Source organism: Salvelinus sp. IW2-2015, linkage group LG31 (assembly GCF_002910315.2).
Source record: "Salvelinus sp. IW2-2015 linkage group LG31, ASM291031v2, whole genome shotgun sequence".
In the NCBI taxonomy this organism is placed as follows: Eukaryota; Metazoa; Chordata; class Actinopteri; order Salmoniformes; family Salmonidae; genus Salvelinus; species Salvelinus sp. IW2-2015.
The window spans coordinates 3,912,578-3,938,445 of NC_036870.1; the positions used below are offsets into that span (position 1 = coordinate 3,912,578).

General features: G+C 41.3%; 1 protein-coding gene across 2 annotated transcripts in view; it reads left to right on the top strand.

Annotated features, from left to right (window-relative positions):
- LOC111955567 (zinc finger protein ZFPM2) overlaps window positions 1-25,868 on the top strand; it is a 95,239-nt gene that overhangs the window by 26,800 nt on the left and 42,571 nt on the right. For both annotated transcript variants that reach the window (XM_023975776.1, XM_023975775.1), the window contains exon 3: window positions 14,312-14,436. In XM_023975776.1, coding sequence (XP_023831544.1) covers window positions 14,312-14,436 — 125 coding nt within the window. The remainder of the gene's footprint in view (window positions 1-14,311; window positions 14,437-25,868) is intronic.

Genomic DNA, 25,868 nt, shown 5'->3' on the forward strand with positions numbered 1-25,868 from the left:
AGTATATGAAAGGGTTGTTATACACACTTTCCTCTGATGGGATACAACATATTTTATATATGAATCTTGAAATTTAAACAAATATGACATTTTTTWATGGATAACTTTTACTTCGATGACAATTGTGGTGTCCTGTCAATCTTCCTAACAGTGAAATATAAATGTGTTATATAATCACAAACCTATTCTATAATCAATCTATAATAATACGCCTGCAGGCATACAGTTTCAATTGACTTCCAACATTCATTATCACCACCAACCACTCTGACTTGGATATAACTTTTTCCAACTGCCAAGGAATGTACATTTGATCCTGTCCAATAATAAGTCCAATAATACGTTTCGGGAGAGAGTAGAGCGAGAGAGAGATGGATAATGAGAGAGAGCGAGGGAGACAAAGTGAGACGGAGGAGCGACACAGATGCAGCAGCAAGTAACGAGGGCCTGGGAGGATCGGAGGAGGGATGGGGATGGAAAATGGATTTTAATGGCAGTGTTGGATTAGAGAAATCCCTGGAACAATGTTAAATCATTACAGCTCCAGACGACATCAAAGTCCCCATGATTGAGTCCCTAAAGCCTTTTCACAGGGGGACTGGCGGAGAGCAAAGCGGGTGTAAACCAGTGGCGAGACCAGCCCGGCCACATTGGGCTAGAGTGGATTGGAAATGTAAGAGCAGGAAGATACAGTGGGAGACAGTCTCTTTACTTTAGATATATTACAGTATGTGATGTGGTGAAGCCAGGGATGTATGTAAATACTGTATATATATAGTACATGTATATAGTCCTACAAGTGAAATGTGTTATTGAAAAGAGATAGTTATGTGAAGTGATGAAGTCAGGGATATAGGATACATCTACTGTATAGTAGACGTGTACATCTGAAAGATATTTTTGAAAGTGCCATATTGGAAATGTACTCAGTTAAATAGCAAGAGTTAAATCAACTACAAATGTAACACTATTTGGGGTTTYTATGGTCCCACCCACGTTTTGTGTTAAAACTACTCTTGTCATCGTGTTGATATTTTTGGAGTTAAAGCAACACTAAATTAAGTGAATATCCAACCTTCAGAGAGTTGCTTAGATTTAACGCCAATTGCCATTTTACTATTGTCAGTGTTGTTTTTAAATCAGCTCCCTTGCCATTTTACTATTGTCAGTGTTGTTTTTAAATCAGCTCCCTTGCCATTTTACTATTGTCAGTGTTGTTTTTAAATCAGCTCCCTTGCCATTTGACACTTTTCTGTGTTGTTTTGAATTAACAATCCACTTCCTTTGAGTTCTAAGTGTGCGAAGCCTTATTTGAAAACGGCTTTAATGTGTTACATTATGTTGGTTTGCAATGTGATATCCAATCTCTGTTGGAAGCCAACTTGCAGGAGGATATCCAGCACTGTTACATCACTCACAACTTGTGTTTAGAATGCTTGTCAGAGTAGGGAAGAAATCCCAGTCCATGAAGACTACCTACACTACATAAACTGGAATAACTATCTCACTAACGGTTGCTTTAAATCCAACCACATACATTTTTTGGCAAACGAATACAATCGGTATGTTTCTTATCTTCGTGTGGCATAAGATAATTAACAATCAAATGCAAACAATCAAAACACAGATTTAAAAAATAATTTTAAAAATCTATCTGTAACACAACATGCTTGGAAATATGACAATGAAGCCCCTCCCAAATCTGTGAATAACTCCATAGATTTAACTTCTGGTAACTCTTAATGGAGTTAAAAGTACTCTCAATGAACTCCAGTTATCAACACTGACTCCAGGAATTGTATCACTCTCTTCAATTTAACCCACATTTTCTTTAAAAGCTGTGATTTCAACTATCCTTGATTTACTGTGTAAGAACAGGAAGATTGACTTTTGACATGCAGAATGTGATCTGAAAGGTGTGGAAAGTGTCATTCATAACATAAGCCAATCTAGTATTATATATCTCGCTATACTTCCAATTCCTCCTTGGTGAATATTATCAACACACTTGTCCACCTGACCCTCACTTTGTCTCGTTTATAAAGGCAGTGTCTAAATGATGGATCTCTCACTATGTGGATGAACGAGGGAGGGAGGAGGAGGAGGGACCTGGTTGTCAGCCGAATTAACTAAGATACCAAATAATGCTGTTAATAATAATATTCATATCGATAATGATAAAGGCCTCTAATCTTCAAAAAAAACAAAACGCCATGTTCCTCCCTGATTGTTGGAGTGTTGCGGTATTCAATTAGGAGGTTTTTCCTCCAGCATATTAATCATCTCCTCAACAAACAACTCGGCAGTAATTAAAGCCTCAGCGTGGATAAAGATGTGTTGCTGGATCATCAGTCTGTTTATCAACGTTCACACAGCTGCTGTTAAGTAAATTCCGTGTCTCGAGGGGAATTTCAATTATCGCAGTCAGGTTAGCCTATATTCTTTTGTGAGTTCAGTGTATTTGGATCAAACAAACAAATACTTGATAAAGTACAGAACACTCATAGAGAAGAACAAAAAAATAAGAGTTATATAGACACGAAGAGTCAACAAAAGTACTATTTACACAGTATTCATATATACATATTCATATATACAGTACAGTTAAATTCGAGATGCGCAGTGATACAATATGTTATTTTTTTATTTTTTTTTAAAGCTAAACTTGCTTTTTGCGAGAGTCACCTCCGGTGGCAGAGCATTCCACGATGACATGGCTCTGTACATAACTGAGCGACGCATTAAATKATTTTTTGGGGTTTGGGTACCGTGAAGACACCCATAGTGGCGTGTCTGGCGGGGTATGTCTGTTTGAAGTGTACGCAAATAGATTATACACGTGGTTAGGCATTTTCAACACACAAAAATGTTTCTTAAAAAGATGAGAAGTGGTCCATTTCTCCTCAAGTGACTGAGGGAGAGGACGACTGCTTGAGTTCGGATGTTTGAATTCAAGTCTGTCGACGGAATGGAAAGGGCCTTCGGTGTTTGTAAATGGGGGGGGGCAGATCTAAAGGAAGAATAGAACTAGAAAGGCTTGACCCGAGCAGCGATGCCCCCTACCCTACAGGGGTTTGACAGGAAGGCCCGGGGAGGGAAATGTAAGCTTTCTGATCATGGTCAAATAAAATGGGAAGTGTGTGGGAGGAAAAGAAAGCCTTTTGGGCCAGAGGAAACATGCACAGGTTACTGAGGAAGTATGGAAGTCAATCAAGGAATAAATTGTATCATTAGTATTGTTATTTATTTATTTGAGCTCATTTCTAGGCCTGTTTTTATTTATTTTTTATCAACTCCATATCACATTCTCCCAATTATATACAGAATGATTTAATATGAAGATGCATATTTTAATTATTTGCATTAGTGTTTTGTGGAATTGGCTATTTAGATGGTTCTAGGGATCCCACCGGTTGTGGGATTGGGATTTCAGTCCACAGAACACAAGCTTTTCTTTAATGATGGGGCGATTATATCAGTGCTATACTGTATATCGGAGTCTTGAGCTTGTGGTTGGTCAGCCCTGAACCATCAGCAGGGGCTGTACGCGGTCTCAGTACGACTAAGAGAGGACTTAACACATCCATCACTGGGCTGCAGCACATCATAAAATCACTCCACACCCTACAACCTCTTTATTCTCCAACAGCTTGAAACCCCCAACGCACTCAAACAGACTACTGCACCACAGCAGCAAGATCATTCCCTTCTCCATGAAATCTAGACAGAGAGGGAGAGGGAGAGAGAGAGAGAGGGAGAAGTAAAAAACCTGTGACAATGTGCCTGAGAAATGTGTTTTTTTCCTCTCACTTCCTCTCCTAAGCCAAAGATGGGCTTTCTCCAAATCCTTGTGCCCTATCAGACAAATTAAAGTAAATCAAGCATGAAATGAAGCAGTAGAGCCTGGAGATAAGGTCCCTTTAAGTCCCTCACAGATTACGCTGTAGAGAGAGCAAGAGAGGGAGTGAGGGGAGTGTGAGAGAGCGAGAGGGAGCGAGGTGCATCAGGTCCCCAGCAGTGGAGGAGGCCAGCCTCTCATCTCAGCACAATAGAAGCCTGTGTATTGGATTACTGATGTGGGGGAGCGGTGCAGTAAGACGAGAGGGAGACAGAAAAATGAAAACAGAGTTTAAAATGTTCTTTAAATCTCCCGAGCCCCCAATGTTCCCCCCAAAACCAAACTTAAATTAATTGTATTTTTTTAACAGAGAAAGTCATCAGAGAGAGAGAAATTTGACTTGAGAGTGAGGAGAGAGAGAGAGGGAAGGGAGAGAGAGAGAGAGAGAGAGAGAGAGAGAGAGAGAGAGAAGAGAGAGAGAGAGAGAGGAGAGAGAGAGAGAGAGAGGAGAAGAGAGAGAGAGAAGAGAGAGAGAGAGAGAGAGAGAGAGAGAGAGAGAGAGAGAGAGAGAGAGAGAGAGAGAGAGAGAGGAGAGAGAGGAGAGAGAGCGAGAGAGAGAGAGAGAGAGGAAATGTGCATTGCGTGACAGACTTGAAGATATTTTTAATGGATATTGGAGTATTGGATTTATGTATTCCGTGATGTTTTTACGGGTATGCTCAGTGCTCATTGAATTTAACAAGACCAGTGGGCCGCTCAATCAGGAACTCCCTGCCTCTCTGTAATCCAAGTTCATAGTCACGAAGAAAAAACTACTCCTGATCACACTGAGCCAGAGACTTAGGTTCGTCAGCCTTTCTATTTGGTTGATCTCCTAGAGCATTTTCAAAAAAAAAAAATAATAATAAAAATTAACTTTTATTTAATCAGGGGAACCCATTTGAGACCAGTGTCTCATTTACAATGGTGCTCCGAAAAAGTCCATCAATACAACAAAAAGATACAAGAAGGCTAAAAATATATTTACATCAGGTTACTACAACAAGTTATAATAATCAATTGAAACAAATGCACAAATCAGTGAACTCATTTAATAGCAGAGTTTTAAACTATCCTATCGGCACCAGGGAATCCAGGTGTCATTTGTTTTGTAAGGTATTCCATAACTGTGGTGCGTTAAATCTAAAGGTAGATTCACTAAACCTTGAGGAGACAAGCGGGACCGTAAGAGTTAATCCACCCTGCGAACGGGTWTGGTATCAAAATGTTTTTATATTTCAACAGAGAAATTAGGTATGTTAGAAGCTTGTGGAGCCAAGCTTTGTAAACAAGAAGGGAGTAATGAAGTGGGTATGCAGGATTTTTGTGAGGTCCAGCTGACCTTCTTATACAGGATGCAGTGATGAGTATTAAAACTGTCACCTATAATAAAGCCAAGGTCGCTATGGTAGACAGCATCCAAAGGTTTAACTATCACCATAGTCAAGAACTGGCAGAAAAATCTACAGTACAATCTGCTTCCTGCTGTTCATGGAGAGGCAAGAGCTATTTCCCAAAATTAAGCCCACTTTAAAGCTGCAATATGTAACTTTTTGGTTATAGAGTTATAGATCTGTCATTCTCGTTGAAAGCAAGTGTAAAACGGTAGAGCTGTTCTATGTGCACTATTTCTATACTTCACGTTCTTCATTTTTGTTTTAGCGTCTTTTACATCAGTTTCAAAACAGCTGAAACTACTATATTTTTGGATATGGAAAATATATTTCACAGCTGTTTAGATGGTACAATCATTCTCTCCACTATACTTGCTTGTTTTGTCACATAAACTGAAATTAGGCGAATTAGAATTTTTCTACATAGTGCACCTTTAAATCTTAGCTTTTTAACTAGCTCATCAGTATGTTTTTTAGATGTTAGATCTTAATCAATCTAAACGTCCAGATCTTTATAGGCGGGAACCCGCTCGATTTGAGAAACAATCAATGAGTGAATATGTAGCCCATCTGACAAATTTTTCTGTGAATTAGAGAACAACATATATTTAGTTTGGCCTGTTTTAAATCAACATTGCCTTCATGTAATGTAACAAAATCAGCTTTGGTCAACAGTCAGTGCAATGGCATACATAACCATATCATCTGCATACAGATGTATATTACAGGATTGAATACATAGACCAATATTATTTATATAAATATGAAAGAGAACAGGACCAAACTCTACCCCTGCAGTGCACCTTTCATAATATCAAGGAAACTAGGAATGGTCAATGGTGTCGAATGCCTTGGAAAGATCTATAAATGAGGCAGCACAATGTTTTTTTATGATCTAGGCAATTTAACACCATCTAAAACAAGCATAGTGTCCGAAACCGTGCATGCTTAGAATAGAGTGAGAAGTTAAAATAGTTCTTAGCTGGGATTTGGTCAGGGATTCTAATAACTTGGCTAGGCAAGATAACTTGGTGATTGGGCAGTAATTATCTAAGTCAGAAGGATCTCTGACCCTTATGTAGGGTGAGGACAGGTGCCACTTTCCGAATCTAAGGGATAAACCCAGGATCAGTTGTTAAGTAAAAAATATAGGTTCAACAATAAGTGGGGCTGAAAGCTGTAGTAGAAGGGGTCAAGTGAATCAGCTCCTGTGGATTTTTTTTACATTGATTATTAGCAAGGTATTTAATACATCGTATACAATACCAGTCAAAAGTTTGGACACACCTACTTATTCAAAGGTTTTCTTAATTTTTTTACTATATTTTCTATATTGTAGAATAATAGTGAAGACATCATAACTATGAAATAACACATATGGAATAATGTAGTAACCAAAAAAGTGTTGAACAAATCAAAATATGTTCTATATGTGAGATTCTTCAAAGTAGCCACCCTTTGCCTRMYTGACAGCTTTGCACTCTCTTGGCATTCTCTCAACCAGCTTCATGAGGTAGTCACCTAGAATGCACTTCAATTAACAGGTGTGCCTTGTTAAAAGTACATTTGTGGAATTTCTTTCCTGCTAATGCATTTGAGCCAATCAGTTGTGTTGTGACAAGGTAGGGGTGGTATACAGAAGAAAGCCGTATTTAGTAAAAAAACAAGTCCATATGAACAGCTCAAATAATCAAAGAGAAGTGGCAGTCCATTACTTTAAGATATGAAGGTCAGTCAATCCGGAAAATGTCAAGAACTTTGAACGTTTCTTCAGGTGCAGTCGCAAAAACCATCAAGCGCTATGATGGAACTGGCCCTCATGAGGACTGCCACAGGAAAGGAAGACCCAGAGTTACCTCTGCTGCAGAGGATAAGTTCATTAGAGTTACCAGCCTCAGAAATTGCTGCCCAAATAAATGCTTCACAGAGTTCAAGTAACAGACACATCTCAACATCAACTGCTCAGAGGAGACCACGTGAATCAGGCCTTCATGGATGAATTGCTGCAAAGGAACTACTACTAAATGACACCAATAAGAAGAAGAGACTTACTTGGGTCAAGAAACACGAGCAATAAACATTAGACCGGTGCAAATCTGTCCTTTGGTCTGATGAGTCCAAATTTGAGATTTTTGCTCCCAACCGCTCTGTCTTTGTGAGAAGCAGAGTAGATGAACAGATGATCTCCGCATGTGTGGTTTCCACCGTGAGCATGGAGGAGAAGGTGTGATGGTTAGGGCTCCCGTGTAGCACAGTGGTCTAAGGCACTGCATCTTAGTGCTAGAGGCGTCACTACAGACCCTAGTTCGATCCCAGGCTGTATCACAACCGGCCGCGATCGGGAAACCCATAGGGCGGCGCACAATTGGCCCAGTGTTGTCTGGGGGAGGGTTTGGCCGGGGTAGGCCGTCATTGTAAATAAGAATTTGTTCTTAACTGACTTGCCTAGTTAAATAAAAKATGTAAAAATGTTGTGTTGGTGCTTTGCTGGTGACACTGTTGTTGATTTATTTAGAATTCAAGGCACACTTAACCAGCATGGTTACCACAGCATTGTGCAGTGATACCCCATTCCATCTGGTTTGCTCTTTGTGGGACTATCATTTGTTTTTCAACAGGACAATGACCCAACACACCTCCAGGCTGTGTAAGTGCTAGTGATGGAGTGCTGCATCAGATGACCTGGCCTCCACAATCACCTGACCTCAACCCAATTGAGATGGTTTGGGATGAGTTAGACCGCAGAGTGAAGGGAAAACAGCCAACAAGTGCTCAGCATATGTGACTGACTAGCTCAAATGTAGCAAAATTTGAAATGGTAAAATGGTATATCACACAGTACAGTTTAGGAACAATGGGAAAGCTATTTTTCTTTGAAAGTTGATTAACTTGTAAACTCACTTTTGAGAAAATGGCCTTTGAATGTTTTGGTACTACTATTGGAGAGCCCTTCTTTGTCTACACCCATTCAGCATTGTTCACACCCTCTTAAGCTTTAGCCCAACCCATCTCATTAAGGGTAGATCCTAATGTACTAACAGCAGTCAAGCACCCAAGCTAACTTGCTAGCTACTTCCAGACTTCTACGMGAGAGAGAACAGCTCACTGAACATTACTCGCCCTAGCAGAGCTGGTTAGGCTGTRATGTTATCCAGAGTGTTGGTGACTGCAACTGTGCTGTCAGATTGTCAGTTGTAAATTCAGAGCGTTTCGCATTCAGAGCGCACACCAGACCCTCTGGCCGATGTRTACTGATGTTTACTGACACCGGCCATATTCAACGGGTATAGAGCTTTCGTAAATTCATCAGTTATTCTGCGCCCTCTACTCAGACGAGAGTGCTCTGAAATCAGAGTAGATGGCCAGACTGAATTTACGAACGCACCTGAAATGGTTACTTGCATAGTGCAGTCTTTTGTTAAGACATGTAGCTAGTTAGCTAGGTAAGTAATCAATGAACCATAATCACAACTCATGATGTTACTACCCTTTATTAATCTGCAAATGGCTCTGAGATACGTATAGTAAGGTTATACACGCTAACGTTAGCTAGCTAGCTAGGTAAACAATGAACCATAATCACAACTCATGATTTTACTAGCCTGCATGAATCTGCAGGTAGCTAACCAACCAGGTTGAATGTTAGCTAGCTAACATTAGGCAATAGCTAGCCAAGCAAATGGCTCTTTCTGTCATAATTAGAAACGTGTAATATCTGAAAATGTAGCTAGCTAGACTCTCTTACCCACATTCGTGGTTGGACGCATCTCCTGTCGGATGCCATGGTTGCTCTTAGTTTGAGATGTAATCTGGAGACAGTTGTTTTGTCCATCTCCTTAGCTATCATACTCAAATTCCACTGATATCAAAACTCAGTCCTCCAGAAAGTTGAGAGCAACACTTATGCAYTCTTACTACACGATACATAAAAAAGCAGTGTTAGACAGGATTACCTAGACATACTGACCAGCTCAAATTGACAGAAGCGTGCTATATGGCAGACCAATCCAAACTCATCTCTCGGCATATCCAGCCCAAACATTATCTCAGCCAATCATGGCTAGTGGGAATGTTGCTGACTTTTCTTTGGCTAAACCAACTAGGCTCATAATTGAACACTTTTATTCATATTTTACAGATGGCATACAAGTATGTTATTAAGGCACATGAAAGTTCACATGATCGAAAAGGCATTTCTACCCAWAAATGCATTTTGATTTAAAAAAAGTTTACGTTCAAACGGCTCTCCTGAGAAGTAGTGACCCCGCGACATACGCCTAGTTTCCTGAAACGGGTCACATATGTGGGCACTCCTTCAAGGCTTTTGGAAAATCATTCCAGGTGAAGCTGGTTGATAGAATGCCAAGAGTGTGCAAAGCTGTCACCAAGGCAAAGAGTGGCGACATTGAGAATCAAAAATATTTTGATTTGTTTAACACTTCTTTGGTTACCATATGATTCCATATGTGTTAGTTTGATTTCTTCACAATTTTTCTACAATGTAGAAGATAGTAAAAATAAAGAAAACCCTTGAATGAGTAGATGTGTCCAAACTTTTGACTGGTACTGTACATCAAATGGTTGAAATGAAAATAAAGTACACTGCATTCGAAAAGTATTCAGACCCCTTGACTTTTTCCACATTGTTACGTTACAGCCTCATTCTAAAATTTTAGTTTTTTTCTCATCAATGTACACACAATACCCATAATGACAAAGCACAAACACGTTTTTAGAAACAGTTGCAAATGTATTAATAAGAAAAAATCTGAAATATCACATTTAAATAATTATTCAGACCCTTCACTGAGTACTTTATTGAAGCACCTTTGGCAGCAATTACAGCATCGAATCTACTTGAGTATGAGGCTACAAGCTTGGCACACCTGTTTTTGGGGAGTTTCTCCCATTCTTCTCTGCAGATTCTCTCAAGCTCTGTCAGGTTGGATGGAGAGTGTCGCTGCACAGCTATTTTCAGGTCTCTCCGGAGATGTTCGATCGGGTTCAAGTCTGGGCTCTGGCTGGGCCACTCAAGGACATTCAGAGACTTGTCCCGAAGCCACTCCTGCATTGACTTGGTTGTGTGCTTAGGGTCGTTGTCCAGTTGGAAGTTGAACCATGGCCCCAGTCTGAGGTCTTGTGCGCCCTGGAGCAGAGATCTCTCTGTACGTTGCTACATTTATCTTTCCCTCGATCCTGACTAGTCTCCCAGTCCCTGCCGCTGAACAACATCCCCACAGCATGATGCTGCCACCATCATGCTTCACCGTAGGGATGGTGCCAGGTTTCCTTCAGACGTGACGCTTGGCATTCAGGCCAAAGAGTTCAATCTTGGTTTCATCAGACCAGAGAATCTTGGTTCTCATGCTCTGAGAGTCCTTTAGGTGCCTTTTGGCAAACTTCAAGCGGGCTTTCATGTGCCTTTTAGTGAGGAGTGGCTTCCGTCTGGCCACTCTACCATAAAGGCCTGATTGTTGGATTGCTGCAGAGATGGTTGTCCTTCTGGTAGGTTCTCCCATCTCCACAGAGGAACTCTGGAYCTCTGTGAGAGTGACCATCGGGTCTTAGTCACCTCCCTGACCAAGGCCCTTTTCTCTCGCTTTCTCAGTTTGGCCGGGCGGCCAACTCTWAGAAGGGTCTTGGTGGTTCCAAACTTCTTAAATTTAAGGATGACGGAGGCCACTGTGTTCTTGGGAACCTTCAATGCTGCAGAAGTTTTTTGGTACCCTTCCCCAGATCTGTGCCTCGACACAYTCCTGTCTCGGAGCTCTACGTACAATTCCTTCGACCTCATTGCTTGGTTTTTGCTCTGACATGCACTGTGGAACCTTATATAGACAGATATGTGTGCAGATAGATATGACAGATATGTGTGCCTTTCCAAATAAATACATGCTTGATTTGTTCGATAATGTCCGTTATTTATGTCCAATTAGCTACTTTCGAATTGTTTACCAAACTCCCTAACCAAAGTCTCAAAGCGTGTCCACTATAACGTGACGAAATGTCCAAAAGTTCAGTTACAGTCAGTAGAAACATGTCAAACGATGTACTGAATCAATCTTTAGAATGTTGTTAACATACATCTTGAATAACGTTCCAACCGGAGAATTACATCGACTTCAATTGACCGATGGAACGGAGCTCCCTCTCACATGAACGCGCCAATTCAATGCGTGGGCACCTCATGGAAGTGATTACTCATTCCTGTCTCCTTCGGCCCCCCTTCACATTAGAGTCATCAGACAAAGTTCTATTGACTGTTGACATCTAGTGGAAGCCGTAGGAAGTGAAAACCCATCCATATCTCTCTGTATTTTCAATGAGAGCTTGGTTGAAAATCTGGCACCCCCAGAAAATATCCAAACAGGAAGTGGAACTTCTCAGGTTTTTGCCTGCCATATGAGTTATGTTATACTCACAGACATAATTCAAACAGTTTTAGAAACTTCAGAGTGTTTTCTATCCAATACTAATAATAATATGCATGTATTAGCAACTATGACATGGAGCAGGCCGTTTACTCTGGGCACCTCTGTGCACCTTTCATCCAAGCTACTCAATACTGCCCCTTCAGCCATAAGAAGTTAATGTTGCAAATGACTATTGTAGCTGGAAATGGCTGACTTTTAATGGAATATCTACATAGGTGTACAGAGGCCCATTATCAGCAACCATCACTCCTGTGTTCCAATGGCACGTTGTGTTAGCTAATCCAAATTTATCATTTTAAAAGGCTAATTGATCATTAGGAAACCCTTTTGCAATTATGTTAGCACAGCTGAAAACTGTAGTCCTGATTAAAGAAGCAATAAAACTGGCCTTCTTTAGACCAGTTGAGTATCTGGAGCATCAGCATTTGTGGGTTCGATTACAGGCTCAAAATGGCCAGAAACAAAGAACTTTCTTCTGAAAGTCGTCAGTCTATTCTTGTTCTGAGAAATGAAGGCTATTCCATGCGAGAAATTGCCAAGAAACTGAAGATCTCGTACAACGCCGTGTACTATTCCCTTCACAGGACATCGCAAACTGGCTCTAACTAGAATAGAAAAAGGAGTGGGGGGCCCCGGTGCACAACTGAGCAAGAGGACAAGTACATTAGAGTGTCTAGTTTGAGAAACAGACGCCTCACAAGTCCTCAACTGGCAGCTTCATTAAATAGTACCCGCAAAACCAGTCTCAATGTCAAAAGTGAAGAGGCAACTCCGGGTTGCTGGCCTTCTAGACAGAGTTCCTCTGTCCAGTGTTTGTGTTATTTTCCCCATCTTAATCTTTTATTTTTATTGTCCAGTCTGAGATATGGCTTTTTCTTTGTAACTCTGCCTAGAAGGCCAGCATCCCGGAGTCGCCTCTTCACTGTTGACGTTGAGACTGGTGTTAGAATAATATCTGTGTTAGAATAATATCTAAGAGAGTCTTTAAAGTTGAGGCGAGTAGTTATCAGCTGAGTTAGATTTAGCTCAATACAAATATCTTTCAGCCGATCAGATACTGGCATCAACCAATCCAGAATAAGACCACCCACTGTTAATTATTCGGATTTAGCATAGTTAGACAGCAGGTCAGACAATTTGTTAATAGCACATAAGGAGGCCGAAGGAGGGTGATAAATTCCTGCTAGCATCAGATGGGCATTATTACCAAGGGCCACATTTAAGACACATTCAAATTGCTTAGGGACAGAGGGTGTAATGGATACAGAAACATTTAAGTTGCTCTTTATGTATATGGCGACACCCCCTCCTCTGCCAACTCTGTCAGATCTAAAAACATTATAATCAATCAGAGACAAATCAGAGTCTGGCGTAGACTTCTTTAGCCAAGGTTCAGTTATAACCATGTCCACCTTCGTTTGAGAAGCCAGAGTTACAATAAAATACATTTTCTAAATACAATTTCTGGCATTTACGTGAATCAGTCCAATGCCGCAGGTGTGGGATTTCAGATCAGAAGGAGTTTCAAATACGTACATGCCATGTTTAGCAAGTACATTTAGAAAATATTAGAAAATCTCATGTAGTAGGCTTGAATTGGAATAGATACAAGATTGCCTAGAACTGAACCATTAGGCCTATGCCTTAGAAAGAGGACGTGGATTAAAACAAGAGTCAATGAGGGTTACCTGTTGCGGGCAACGACTGATATCCCGTCATTTTTGAAGTACCTCTTCGATATTAGCACTCAGCATCCTAGTTCCTCTCCTGTTTGGGTGCAACCTGTCCCGTTTTAAGAGCTGAGGATGTTCCCAAAATAAATTTAAATTGTCAATAATATCCAACGCTTTTCGCTCTGTCCAACGAAAAAAGACGGGAGAAACTATCAACTCCAAGATCATGGTTAGGAATAGGACTAGAAAAGATAGCCAATAGCCCTCAGTTATTTGAAATTCCGTCTCAACTCCCAACACTCTCCTCCACTATTCACATCAAAACTGGATGGACAAAGAGGCTTAGTCCACACTATCTGTTGGCTGTCAAACTGCTGGGGCTAAAGCCTAATCAAAGAGACAACTAGGTCATCAAGGATCGAAGCTAGGGAGAGTCGCTTTAGTGAAGTTTATGATCTGTTAATTGACTGCAGAGGGAAGAGGGGCTCAGTGATGATGTTGATAGTGGTGGTGGTGTTCAGTATGATGAGGAAGGAAGTCATCCTGAAATACACTGAAGGGACATTGTGAGAAATGTTCTCTAGCTAAATGTTCTCTACCTGTGTTCCCGGTAAGAATAACTGTAGAAAGGCTTCTACATTGAAACCAAAAGGGTTCTACCTAGAACCAAAAAGGGTTCTTCAAAGGGTTCTCTCATGGGGACAGCTGAAGAACCCTTTAAGGTTCTAGATAGGACCTTTTGTTCTAAGAGTGTACCAAAGACTATCATACACTAGTACTCTCTTTGACTGAAAATGCTACTGCAGTGGTGTGGTGCCTCATTAAGATACTATGGAGTAGAAAACAGTTTTTATTAAAGAATTATGAACTCAAGCTGAGTCATGATTGAATGTTAATCAATAATCTAAATACAGATTGTGCTCTGTTTTATAGGAGAGCTGGAGATTCTCTATGACGGTACAGAGTGGCAGACACGTTCTCGCCAGGCACTTCCTGTGGGCATCACATGGGGTCCTTTCGAGGGGAAGATCGAAATGACCACAGCAGGAAGTTACATGGTAGGCTACTCAATAATGAACACTGTTTATGTTCTGGAGATGTGATATGAACGATATGACAACTATATTTGGATGGGTCCAAATATACAATGCATGTTGGCCCCATGTTTCAGGAGCTGAAATAAAAGATCCCAGAAATGTTCCATATGCACGAAAAGCTTATTTCTCAAAAATGTTGTGCACAAATTTGTTTACATCCCTGTTAGTGAGCATTTTTCCTTTGCCAAGATAATCCATCCATCTGACAGGTGTGGGATATCAATAAACTGATTAAAAAGTATGATCATTACACAGGTGACTTAAGTAATACTGTGACACTGGAGGGACAGAGATGGCGGACTGAAGATGGCGGTGCAAAATGCCTCATGAGAAATTGCAATATTCAATATCTAAAACTGACTAAATAGTAGTACTATACTGATCTATTTACTCGTGGGCAATAGCATTCAAGCTGGATAATAACTCCCCAAAAAGGCGAGAGAAGTTTATTGATAAATATTACAAACACAGTCAAGGCCAAAACATGTTGGAGAGGAAACAGGGAAAAAACGGAGAACCAAACTCCAAGAGAAAACTACGAGATTCCTCGACAGACACCTATGATTTATGCTTTTCACCACCTGGTACGGTAAGAGTTGAAACCAACCTGCTAAAATCAATAAATGATAAGTTGGGTGTACTTGAACTTGTAAGCAAAGCGATGAAGGCGAGCCTCGAAATGAGTGATGAAAAAGCTGTAGAAAGAAACCAACAAGCTTAAAGGTCAGTACTATTGAAACGGACATTAAAGAAACTTAAAGAGGAGAGAATGTTTCTGAGAGAAGCCTTACTTGGAATACAGACTCAATCTATGCAAGAATATCTGGTATTGGGTGAAGATCCTGAAAGTGTGTTGAAAGAATTCCTTTTTAAAGCGCTACAGATCCCAGGCGATACTGTTGACAAAATCAAACTCGAACAAGTACCCCGTTTTGGACAGAGATATSAGTGCCCAATCGTTGCCAAATGTGCATTCTTTAAACATAAAATAATGGTTAAAAGCCCGGGCAAAAGACTCGCTGGCATGAAAATAAGAATGAATGATCAGTTCTGGAGGAAATTGCAGAACGGCGCAAAGTTCTGTACCCATTCTTCAAGGTGAATAGACTTAAAGGGAAACGTGTAGCTCTCGTAGTCGATAAACTGTACACTGATAATCAACTCTTCCGAGACACCAATCACTTCTCCATGGCTATTCTAAATAATGCAAKGTTTCCATAGAGGAGTCGAATAATGGAACACCCAATACTATCCATGGTAGGGATTGTAAAAAAACAACAACTGAAAAACAATAAAATACAACAATTGATACAAAAATAAACTGCAAATACACTATACCATTCAAGATAGGGAATGCTGTAAAAATAATTAGTATTCAACATTCTATTCTTAGTATTTATAAATAGATATAAGACAGCATTAGAAGAAATATAAGGAATCTTCAAATATAAGGAACTGGACCACAAAAGTACTTAAAAGCCAGAAGTTAGGTAGAAATCAACATTGRAGGGATAAAAACACAGCAAACAGAGGACATAGAAGGRACAGTATGTGGGTATGTGCGGGTGTMTMGTGATGGAAGGTGGGGTGTGTGTTTTTGTGTTTGGAAAAGTGTGGAGTTAAGTGAGTGAAAAAGYAAAATGGTTGCAAATGCCAGAGCCCATGTGTGCGTGTCTGCGAGCAGGTGTTGTGGCAGAGAGAGCATTCAATTTTGTGCAGATATGGGATAAACATTTTAAAGGAAATTCTAAATATAGTTTATGTATTTATTGTCCTATCATGATGGAACAGTCCCTAACCCTATACACCCACCTGAGCGACCCACACACTCAGGGGAAGTCCTTATCTTTTTTATAGGCCTACTGCAAGTAGCCTATACGCAGCCAAGACAGAAAGACCAGAAACTCACTAAAACAGCACTGCCCCCCTCAAGAGTCTGAGCCTGCCTGGCAGTGTTGGTCCAACGAGGCCAAAGCCCCTAGATGGGTGAGCATAACGTATAAGGAATTTSTCAAAGCTGCTAATGAGAACATTGATGAACGTGTACCCAGCCGGTGAGAATTCCGATGGGGTGCCCCCACCCAGGRAATGGTAGTGCTGGCAACACTAGCTGCTGTAACCCATGGAGAGGGGGGTCACACTACGACAATCAGAGAGCGGGAAAATTATTGTGACCCTGGTAGCACAAAATAATCAAAAGGTCTGACTGCACAGAGATGTTTGGGGAAATGGTCACAACTGGGGACCAGCGTGTGTGTGTTTCAGGGTAGGGGGGTGTATTTGAACTCCATCAGCTAGGATTTGAAATTGGTTAATCAAATCTCCCCATTCTTGCTCAGTTTTGCATGCATGCTCAAACAGCTACAACTGTATATGCATTCACACCTCAAGTCTTCTCTTGCCGCCAAATAAAAATGTGATTCACATTGTTTTRCTTCACATTTTCAAACAGTCCATTTATATTTTCCAACAGGTGATGGGTGAGGTTTTCTTCTCGCCTGAGTAGCCTCGTTTCACTGCCAAAAATAAAATTCAACCATCTAGTGTTCAGCGAAATAACAACACAYTGTCAAATGCAGGTAGCCTAGTCAAATAATTAACATCCAATCACATTACCGTTACTTTCTCGCAGGAATTCCACTAACGATCCGTATGTAGCCAAACGTAGCTGCTGCTCATGTTGGTATCTGTACTGATGGCGCAAAAGCCATGACAGGGAGACATAGTGGAGTGGTAACAGGTGTGCAAGCAGTTGCTCCCGACGCCACTTGGGTACACTGCAGCATCCACCGAGAGGCTCTTGCTGCCAAGGGAATGCCTGACAGCTTGAAAGATGTTTTGGACACGACAGTGAAAATGGTTAACTTTGTTAGAGCAAGGCCCCTGAACTCTCGTGTATTTTCTGCGCTATGCAATGATATGGGCAGCGACCATTTAACGCTTTTACAACATACAGAAGTGCGCTGGTTATCAAGGGGCAAAGTATTGACACATTTTTGATGAATTGAGAGGTGAGCTTAAAGTTTTCTTTACTGACCATAATTTTGACTTGTCTGACCGCTTGCATGATGATGAGTTTCTCACACGACTGGCCTATCTGGGTGATGTTATTTCTCACCTAAACGATCTGAATCTAGGATTACAGGGACTCTTCACAACTATATTCAATGTGCGGAACAAAATTGAGGCTATGATTAAGAGAAGCTCTTCTCTGTCTGCATTAACAAGGACAACACACATAAGAGCTCTTTGTCACTTCCCACGAGCCAGGTTGTGGCAAAAACTCACAKTCATTCTTATGTTTAATAAATGTATCGTATAGTGTGTGTGTGGCAAGCTTACAATGATGGCAAAAAACAACATTTGAAAGTGCGCTGACCCTGGTGCTAGAGGAGGTACGCAGCTGGAGGTTGAATGTTTGAAGGGGTACGGGACTATAAAAAGTTTGGGAACCACTGGCTTAGAAGATAAGAAAAGACGATCCATATTTACCTGGCTAAAAGAAAAGGAAAATAGTACCTATTGTTTACAGGACACTCATTCCACTACTTTAGATGAAGTTGTGTGGAAAAAGGCCTGGGGAGGGTGTCTAAATATACTTATCCCATGGGCAAAGAAACTCAAAAGGGGTGATGATATTAATTAACAATAATTTTGATCCGAATGTGCAAGTTGTTCAAACAGATCCGCAAGGTAGATGATTCTTTAAAATATGTTATTGGACCATAAACAGATTTGTCTCATTAATCTATACGGTCCAAATAATGATGATCCACTATTCTTTGAAAATCTATATAATATTGTAACTTATCAAGCCTACAACAAGCAATACAAGACTATATTATTAAGGTGGGAGATTATAATACAGTTTTAATTACCTCAATGGATCTTGAAGGAAATCACACTACAAACCATCACTCTRATGCACTTAAGGAAATCTCGAATGTCATGGATATATTGGAACTACTGGATATATGGAGGCTTAAATATCCTGACCTAGTGAGATATACATGTCATTCTCGCTGGCACCAAACGTTTAAAAAGTGTTGATYAAGGACAGAATGGTCAGACCATCAGATAATTGTCATATACATTACTCTTACAGAATTTCCATGTTTGAGGATTTTGCAAATTTAATCAAAGCCCATTGGATGACAACATGTTTTTAACCAGGACAGAATCATTTATAACTGACTTTTTCTGACATAATATACGCTACCGTTCAAAAGTCTGGGGTCACTTAGAAATGTCCTTGTTTTTGAAAGAGAGAGAGAAAAAAAATTGTCCATTAAAATAACATCAAATTGATCAGAAATACAGTGTAGACATTGTTAATGTTGTAAATGACTATTTTAGCTGGAAACTGCAGATTTTTTCAAATGGAATATCTACATAGTTGTACAGAGGCCCATTATCAGCAACCATCACTCCTGTGTTCCAATGGCATGTTGTGTTAGCTAATCCAAGTTGATCATTTTAAAAGGCTAATTGATCATTAGAAAGCCCTTTTACAATTATGTTAGCACAGCTGAAAACTGTAGTTCTGACTAAAAAAGCAATAAAACTGGCCTTCTTGAGATTAGTTGAGTATCTGGAGCATCAGCATTTGTCGGTTCAATTACAGACTCAAAATGGCCAGAAATAAATGACTTTCTTCTGAAATTCYTCAGTCTATTCTTGTTCTGAGAAATGAAGGCTATCCCATTTGAGAAATTGCCAAGAAACTGAAGATCTCGTACAACGCTGTGTARTACTCCCTTCACAGAACAGCCTAAACAACCTGTAACCAGAATAGAAAGAGGAGTGGGAGGCCCCGGTGCACAACTGAGCAAGAGGGCAAGTACATTAGAGAGTCTAGTTTGAGAAACAGATGCCTCACAAGTCCTCAACTGGCAGCTTCACTAAATAGTTCCTGAAAAACACCAGTCTCAACGTCAACAGTGAAGAGGTGACTCCTGGATACTGGCCTTCTTGGCATATTAATAAAAAATAGATGGAATAGCAGTACAGATAGATACCAATAAAAGCTGTACCAATATCAAATCAAATTGTATTTGTCACATGCGTCGAATACAACAGGTGTACAACACCTTACCGTGAAATGCTTAATTACAAGCCGTTAACCAACAATGCAGTTTTAGAGGCACAGAATGCGTTAGAGGAAAAATAATAATATGTAATATATTATAAAAATAAAGCAAACTGGATGAAATATGGGGAAAAAAGCACCAAAATATTTTTTCATCTTTAACATAGAAATTCTACCAAAAATAATTTACTGAAACTTGTTACAAATGACGGAGTCACCCATGATTCACCAAATTAGATTTTGGAAGAGGAAGCAAAGTACTTTAAGCATATGTTTTCATTTCAGTCTCCTCCATCTCCATNCAAATGCACGGAGGAACAAACTCAGTTCCGAAAATAAACTACACGTGCGTAATAACGAGAACAAGAAATATCAACCATAAACGAGCGCAACAACCCCCACAAGCTTAATCCCGCACGAAATAAGGCAGGTAACAGGTGCCCTATATACACACAGAAATAAACGCAATTGAAACCAGGTGTGAAAATGAACACAGACAAAAAAAACAGAAAAGGAAAAAGGGATCGGTGGCGGCTAGTAAACCGGCGACGCCGAGCGCCGAGCGCCGCCCGAACCTGGAGAGGGGTTATCTTCGGTAGAAGTCGTGACATAGAGGAAAAAGAATAATATGTAATATATTATAAAAATAAAGCAAACTGGATGAAATATGGGGAAAAAAGCACCAAAATATTTTTTCATCTTTAACATAGAAATGCTACCAAAAATAATTTACTGAAACTTGTTACAATTGACGGAGTCACCCATGATTCACCAAATTAGATTTTGGAAGAGGAAGCAAAGTACTTTAAGCATATGTTTTCATTTCAGTCTCCTCCATCTCCATTAATCGAAGTTAAGGATTTTTTTCTATTAAATAATGTAAAATGAACAACTGTACAGAAAMACTTATGTGAAGGCCAACATACAGAGGATGAACTTCTTGATTAAATTAAAGCCTTTAAGTCTGGGAAAGGTCTGTATGACATACCAGTTTTGATATACCAAACCTTTTGTTATGTACTCAGGATACCGTTAATTAGCATGTTTTAACCACTCCTATAAAAATGGTAGATAATCAGATACTCAATAATATGGTCTGATTTAATTATTACTGAAAAAAGAACCAAGTGGTAATTATAAAGATCCAGTCCATTTTAACAGTTGGAGGCCACTTACAATTCAGTGTTGTGATGCAATTTTTTTTTGCAAAATGCATAGTCCATAGAATTAAAAAGGGATTGTCAGATATTATTCATACTAATCAGAGTTTTTTTTTTACATGGACGATGCATTGGAGATCATATAGGACAAGTACTGGAAACAATAGAACACTATGAAAAATCTGGGAAGTACGACTGGAATATTTCCACTTTAGAGAATATCTTATAGTTATGTATAGTAACCCTAAATGTAAAATAGTAAATAATGGCTACTTATCATTAAGTATTAAACTGTCAGAAGGAACAAAACAAGGTTATCCACTATCGGCATATCTATTTACTATGGCCATCAAAATGTTAGCTATTAAAATCCAATCCAACAATAATATCAAAGGGCTAGAAATCTAGGGCTTAAAAAAAAGGTGTCATTGTAGGATGATGATTCATGTTTTCTTTTAAATCCACAATTTAGATCCCTCCACAATATAGACCTAGATACCTTTTCTAACCTCTCTGGATTATAACCAAATTATGAAAAATCTACTATATTACGTATTGGATCACAATTTTTGGGGGGCGGGGTAGTTTACCAATAAAATGGTCTGACGGTGAAGTATTCATATCCCGAAAGAAAGAAATTCTCACATTTTATTACAAAGTTATCAAAAATAGATAATATATTGTTACGATGGAAAGGAAAATACCTGTCAATTTGTGGACAAATCACCCTGATTAACTCTTTAGTCATGTCCCAGCTTACCTATTTGCTTATGGCCTTGCCTACACCGAGCGACTAGTATTTTAAATTATATTAGCAAAAAATATTCAATTTTATTTGGAATGGCAAGCKAGACAAAATTAAAACGGGCCTATTTACAGTTGAAGTCGGAAGTTTACATACACCTTAGCCAAATACATTTAAACTCAGTTTTTCACAATTCCTGACATTTAATCCATGTAACAATTCCCTGTCTTAGGTCAGTTAGGATCACCACTTTATTTTAAGAATGTGAAATGTCAGAATAGTAGTAGAGAGAATGATTTCTTTCAGCTTTTATTTCTTTCATCAACATTCCCGTGGGTCAGAAGTTTACATACACTCAATTAGTATTTGGTGCATTGCCTTTAAATTGTTTAACTTGGGTCAAACATTCGGGTAGCCTTCCACAAGCTTCCCACAATAAGTTGGTGATTTTTGGCCCATTCCTCCGACAGAGCTGGTGTAACTGAGTCAGTTTGTAGGCCTCCTTACTCGCACACACTTTTTCAGTTCTGCCCACAAATTTTCATATAGGATTGAGTCAGGGTTTGTGATGGCCACTCCAATACCTTGACTTTGTTGTCCTTAAGCCATTTGCCACAACTTTGAATTACGCTTGGGTCATTGTCCATTGGAAGATTCATTTGCGACCAAGCTTTAACTTCCTGACTATGTCTTGAGATGTTGCTTCAATATTTCTACAAAGTTTTCCTACCTCATTATGCCATCAATTTTGTGAAGTGCACCAGTCCCTCTTGCAGCGAGGCACCGCACAACATGAGTGGTACTTACGCGTTGAAGGGCGACTCCGGCAGGCCCGTAGTGAAGGGCGACTCCGGCAGCGCCGTAGTGAAGGACTCCGCACGCGCGTAAGTGAAGGGCGACTTCGACCGGCAGTTAGGCGATGCGCGCCGTAGTGAAGGCGCGCCGGCAGCCCGATGAAGGGCTCGCAGCGCCGTAGTGAAGGCCACCGCAGCCTCCTGACTGACGGGCGGCTCCCGGCGCTCTTGACTGACGGCGGCTCCGGCAGCTCAGGGCAGACGGCGGCTCTGGCAGCTCCGGACCGGAGGACGACGCTGAGCTCCGGACTAGAGGGCGACGCTGGAGGCTCCGGACTAGAGGCGTCGCTGGAGGCTCCGGACTAAGAGGGCGACGCTGGAGGCTCCGGACTAGAGGGCGTCGCTGGAGGCTCCGATAGAGGCGACGCTGAGGCTCCGGACAGAAGGCCGTTGCTGAGGCTCGGACTGAGCCTTCGTTGGAGGCCTCTGCCATGGATCCTCACCGGAGGCTTCGTGCCATGGATCCTCATTGAGGCTTCGTCACCGAGGACGTCACAGGAGGCTTCGTGGCCACTGGATCATCACAGGAGTGCCATCATCACTAGCTGCCATTGATCAGCGTCACCATGGAGGCTTCTTGCCATGGATCATCACTGGTAAGGCTTCCGTGCCTCCTGGACCATCACTGGAGGCTTCTTGCCATGGATCATCACTGGAGGCTTGGCATCTGGAGAAGGCCGGAAAGACCTCACCAGGCTGGGAGACATGCAGGAGGGTTAGATTTTAGCACAGGAACAGGACTCACCAGGCTGGGGAGACTATGCAGGAGGCCTTGTCCTTGGCCGAGGCACCGGATGCACTAGACCGTGGAGGCCCACTGGCGGTCTCGAGCGCAGAGCTAGCACCACTCTGTCCTGGCCGGATCCCCCCTGTAGCCCGGCAAGTGCCGGGGAGTTGAACAGGCCGCACTGGGCTGTGCTGGCGAACTGGAGACACCTGCGTAGGGCTGGTGCAGTATACCCCGGGCCGAGGAGACGCACTGGAGACCAGATGCGCTGAGCCGGCATCATCCTCCTGGCTCGATGCCCACTCACCCGGCCGATTCGAGGAGCTGCGATGTAGGCACCGGGCTATGCGTGCGCACTGGGGACACCTTGGCTTCTCCGCATAACACCAGCGTGCCCAGTCACTCTCTCGCCACGTAAGCACAGGAGGTTGGCTCAGGTCTCCTACCTGAGTCCGCCAATCTACCCGTGTGCCACCAAAAAATGTCTGGGGCTGCCTCTTGTGCCCAGTTACCTCGCTCCAATTCCTACTAGTGCGCCGCTCCGCTCTAGCTGCCTCCAGCTCCTCTTTCGGACGGCGATACTCCCCCGGCTGTGCCCAGGGTCCTTTGCCGTCCAAAATTTCCTCCCATGTCCAGGAGTCCATGTCCAGGAGTCCATGTTCCCAAACTGCTTGGTCCTTTGTTGGTGGGTGTTTCTGTAACAATTCTCGTCTGGTGAAGGAGAAGAGGACCAAAATGCAGCGTGGTAAGTGTTCGTCATAATTTAATTGAAATCTGAACACTACACAAAATAACAACGAGGAGAAAACGAAACAGTTATGCAAGTTGAACAGACACTAAACAGAAAATATAACTACCTAGAAAAAAGAACAAAAGACTACCCACCCCAACTCACGCCCTGACCAACCTAACACAAAGACATAAAAAAAGGAACTAAGGTCAGAACGTGACAGTATCCCTCATATATATATGAGGGATACAACCATCCCTGCTCTGCAGATTTTGCTGCGAATGGTTGAAGAATTGCACCATTTACATGGAGCTAACTCTGCAAATAACTCTGCTAGGTGATTTAAAAATTCATAGTCAATCGATCAATAATATAATAACTTAGCAACATTTTTTATCTTTAATTTAAAATCTGTAGAAACTATAAGAACAGAAAGGTTCTGAATTTTTCTAAAACATCACAGCACAGTTTAAAAATATGGCAAATAGAAATCAAAACTGGATGGTGTTCAGAGATAGATGGGAGGGGTTGAGTGGAGCTGAGGGGTGGGACTAAAAATAACAAGATAACTATTGTAAAATATACTGTGTCRGTAAAATGTATATATAGTAGGTTTGGAACTTTTGTATCACAGTACAGTTGAAAAATAATATGGCAAACAGAAAAACTGGATGGTCTCAGGAGATGGGAGGGCTTGAGGGTAGCTTAAGGATGGGACTAAAAACAAACAAAAGATAACTATTGTAAAATGTACTCTGTCTGTAAAATGTATATAATATGTATAAGCTGCAATTGGCACGCTGACTGCAAGAATGTCCACGAAAGCTGTGCCAGAGAATGTAATGTTAATTTCTCTATCATAAGCTGCCTCCAACGTCGTATTAGATAGCTTGGCAGTACATCCAACCGGCCTCACAACCGCAGACCACGTGTAACACATCTAGCTTCTTCATCTGCGGGATTGTCTGAGACCAGCCACCCGGACAGCTGATGAAACTGTGGGTTTGCACAACTAAATAATTTCTGCACAAACGTCAGAAACTGTTTCAGGGAAGCTCATCTGTCTGCTCATCGTCCTCACTAGGGTCTTGACCTGACTGCAGTTTTGCGTTGTAACTGATTTCAATGGGCAAATGCTAACCTTCGATGGCCACCGGCACGCTGGAGTAGTGTGGTCTTCACGGATTAATCCAGATTTCAATTGTACCGTTTCAACCCTACCAGACAGATGTCAGACAGATGGTGTGTATGGCGTTGTGTGGGCGAGCGGTTTGCTGATGTCAACGTTGTGAACAGTGCCCCATGGTGGCGGTGGGGTTATGGTATGGGCAGACATAAACTACGGACAACGAACACAATTGCATTTTATCGATGGCAATTTGAATGCACAGAGATWCCGTGACGAGGTCAACAGTGGGCCGTGGTCACACCAGATACTGACTGATTTTCTGATCCATGCCCCTACCTTTAATTTTAAGGTATCTGTGACCAAGAGATGCATATCTGTATTCTCAGTCATGTGAAATCCATAGATGAGGGCCTCATGAATCTATTTCAATTGACTGATTTCTTTATATGAACTGTAACTCAGTCAAATCTGTAAAATTCTTGTATGTTGCGTTTATATTTTTGTTCAGTGTAGGAGACAATCGTTGGGACCTCTATCATTCCACCAACTTGCTTACATTTTTTTGATTTCTGCAAAGTTAGAATATGTTCGCTTGTATTTGTTTGGAATGTGTGTGTGTGTGTGTGTGTGTGTGTGTGTGCATGCATGCATGTGTACCCACGTGTGTATGTGTGTGTGTAATCTGCGCCTGTGGCAGGTTCCCCTCTCTGAAGCGCGGTGGTATCGCTAGCCCATTGTTGTCTCTGCTGTCAGAGCAGGGAGAGGCCGATGCAGCCTGTGCTGGCCTGATAAGGAAAAGAGGATTCAGCCAGGCTGGGAAGAGCAGAATCAGTGGGACTTGAGGAGAGTGGACTACAGTGGAGTTCTCACTCTCCCTCTCTCTCTCTCTCTCATATTCCCACTCAGTCATATTCACGTAGACACAAATCTGGAACGTTGGACTTACATGTCCTGTCCAA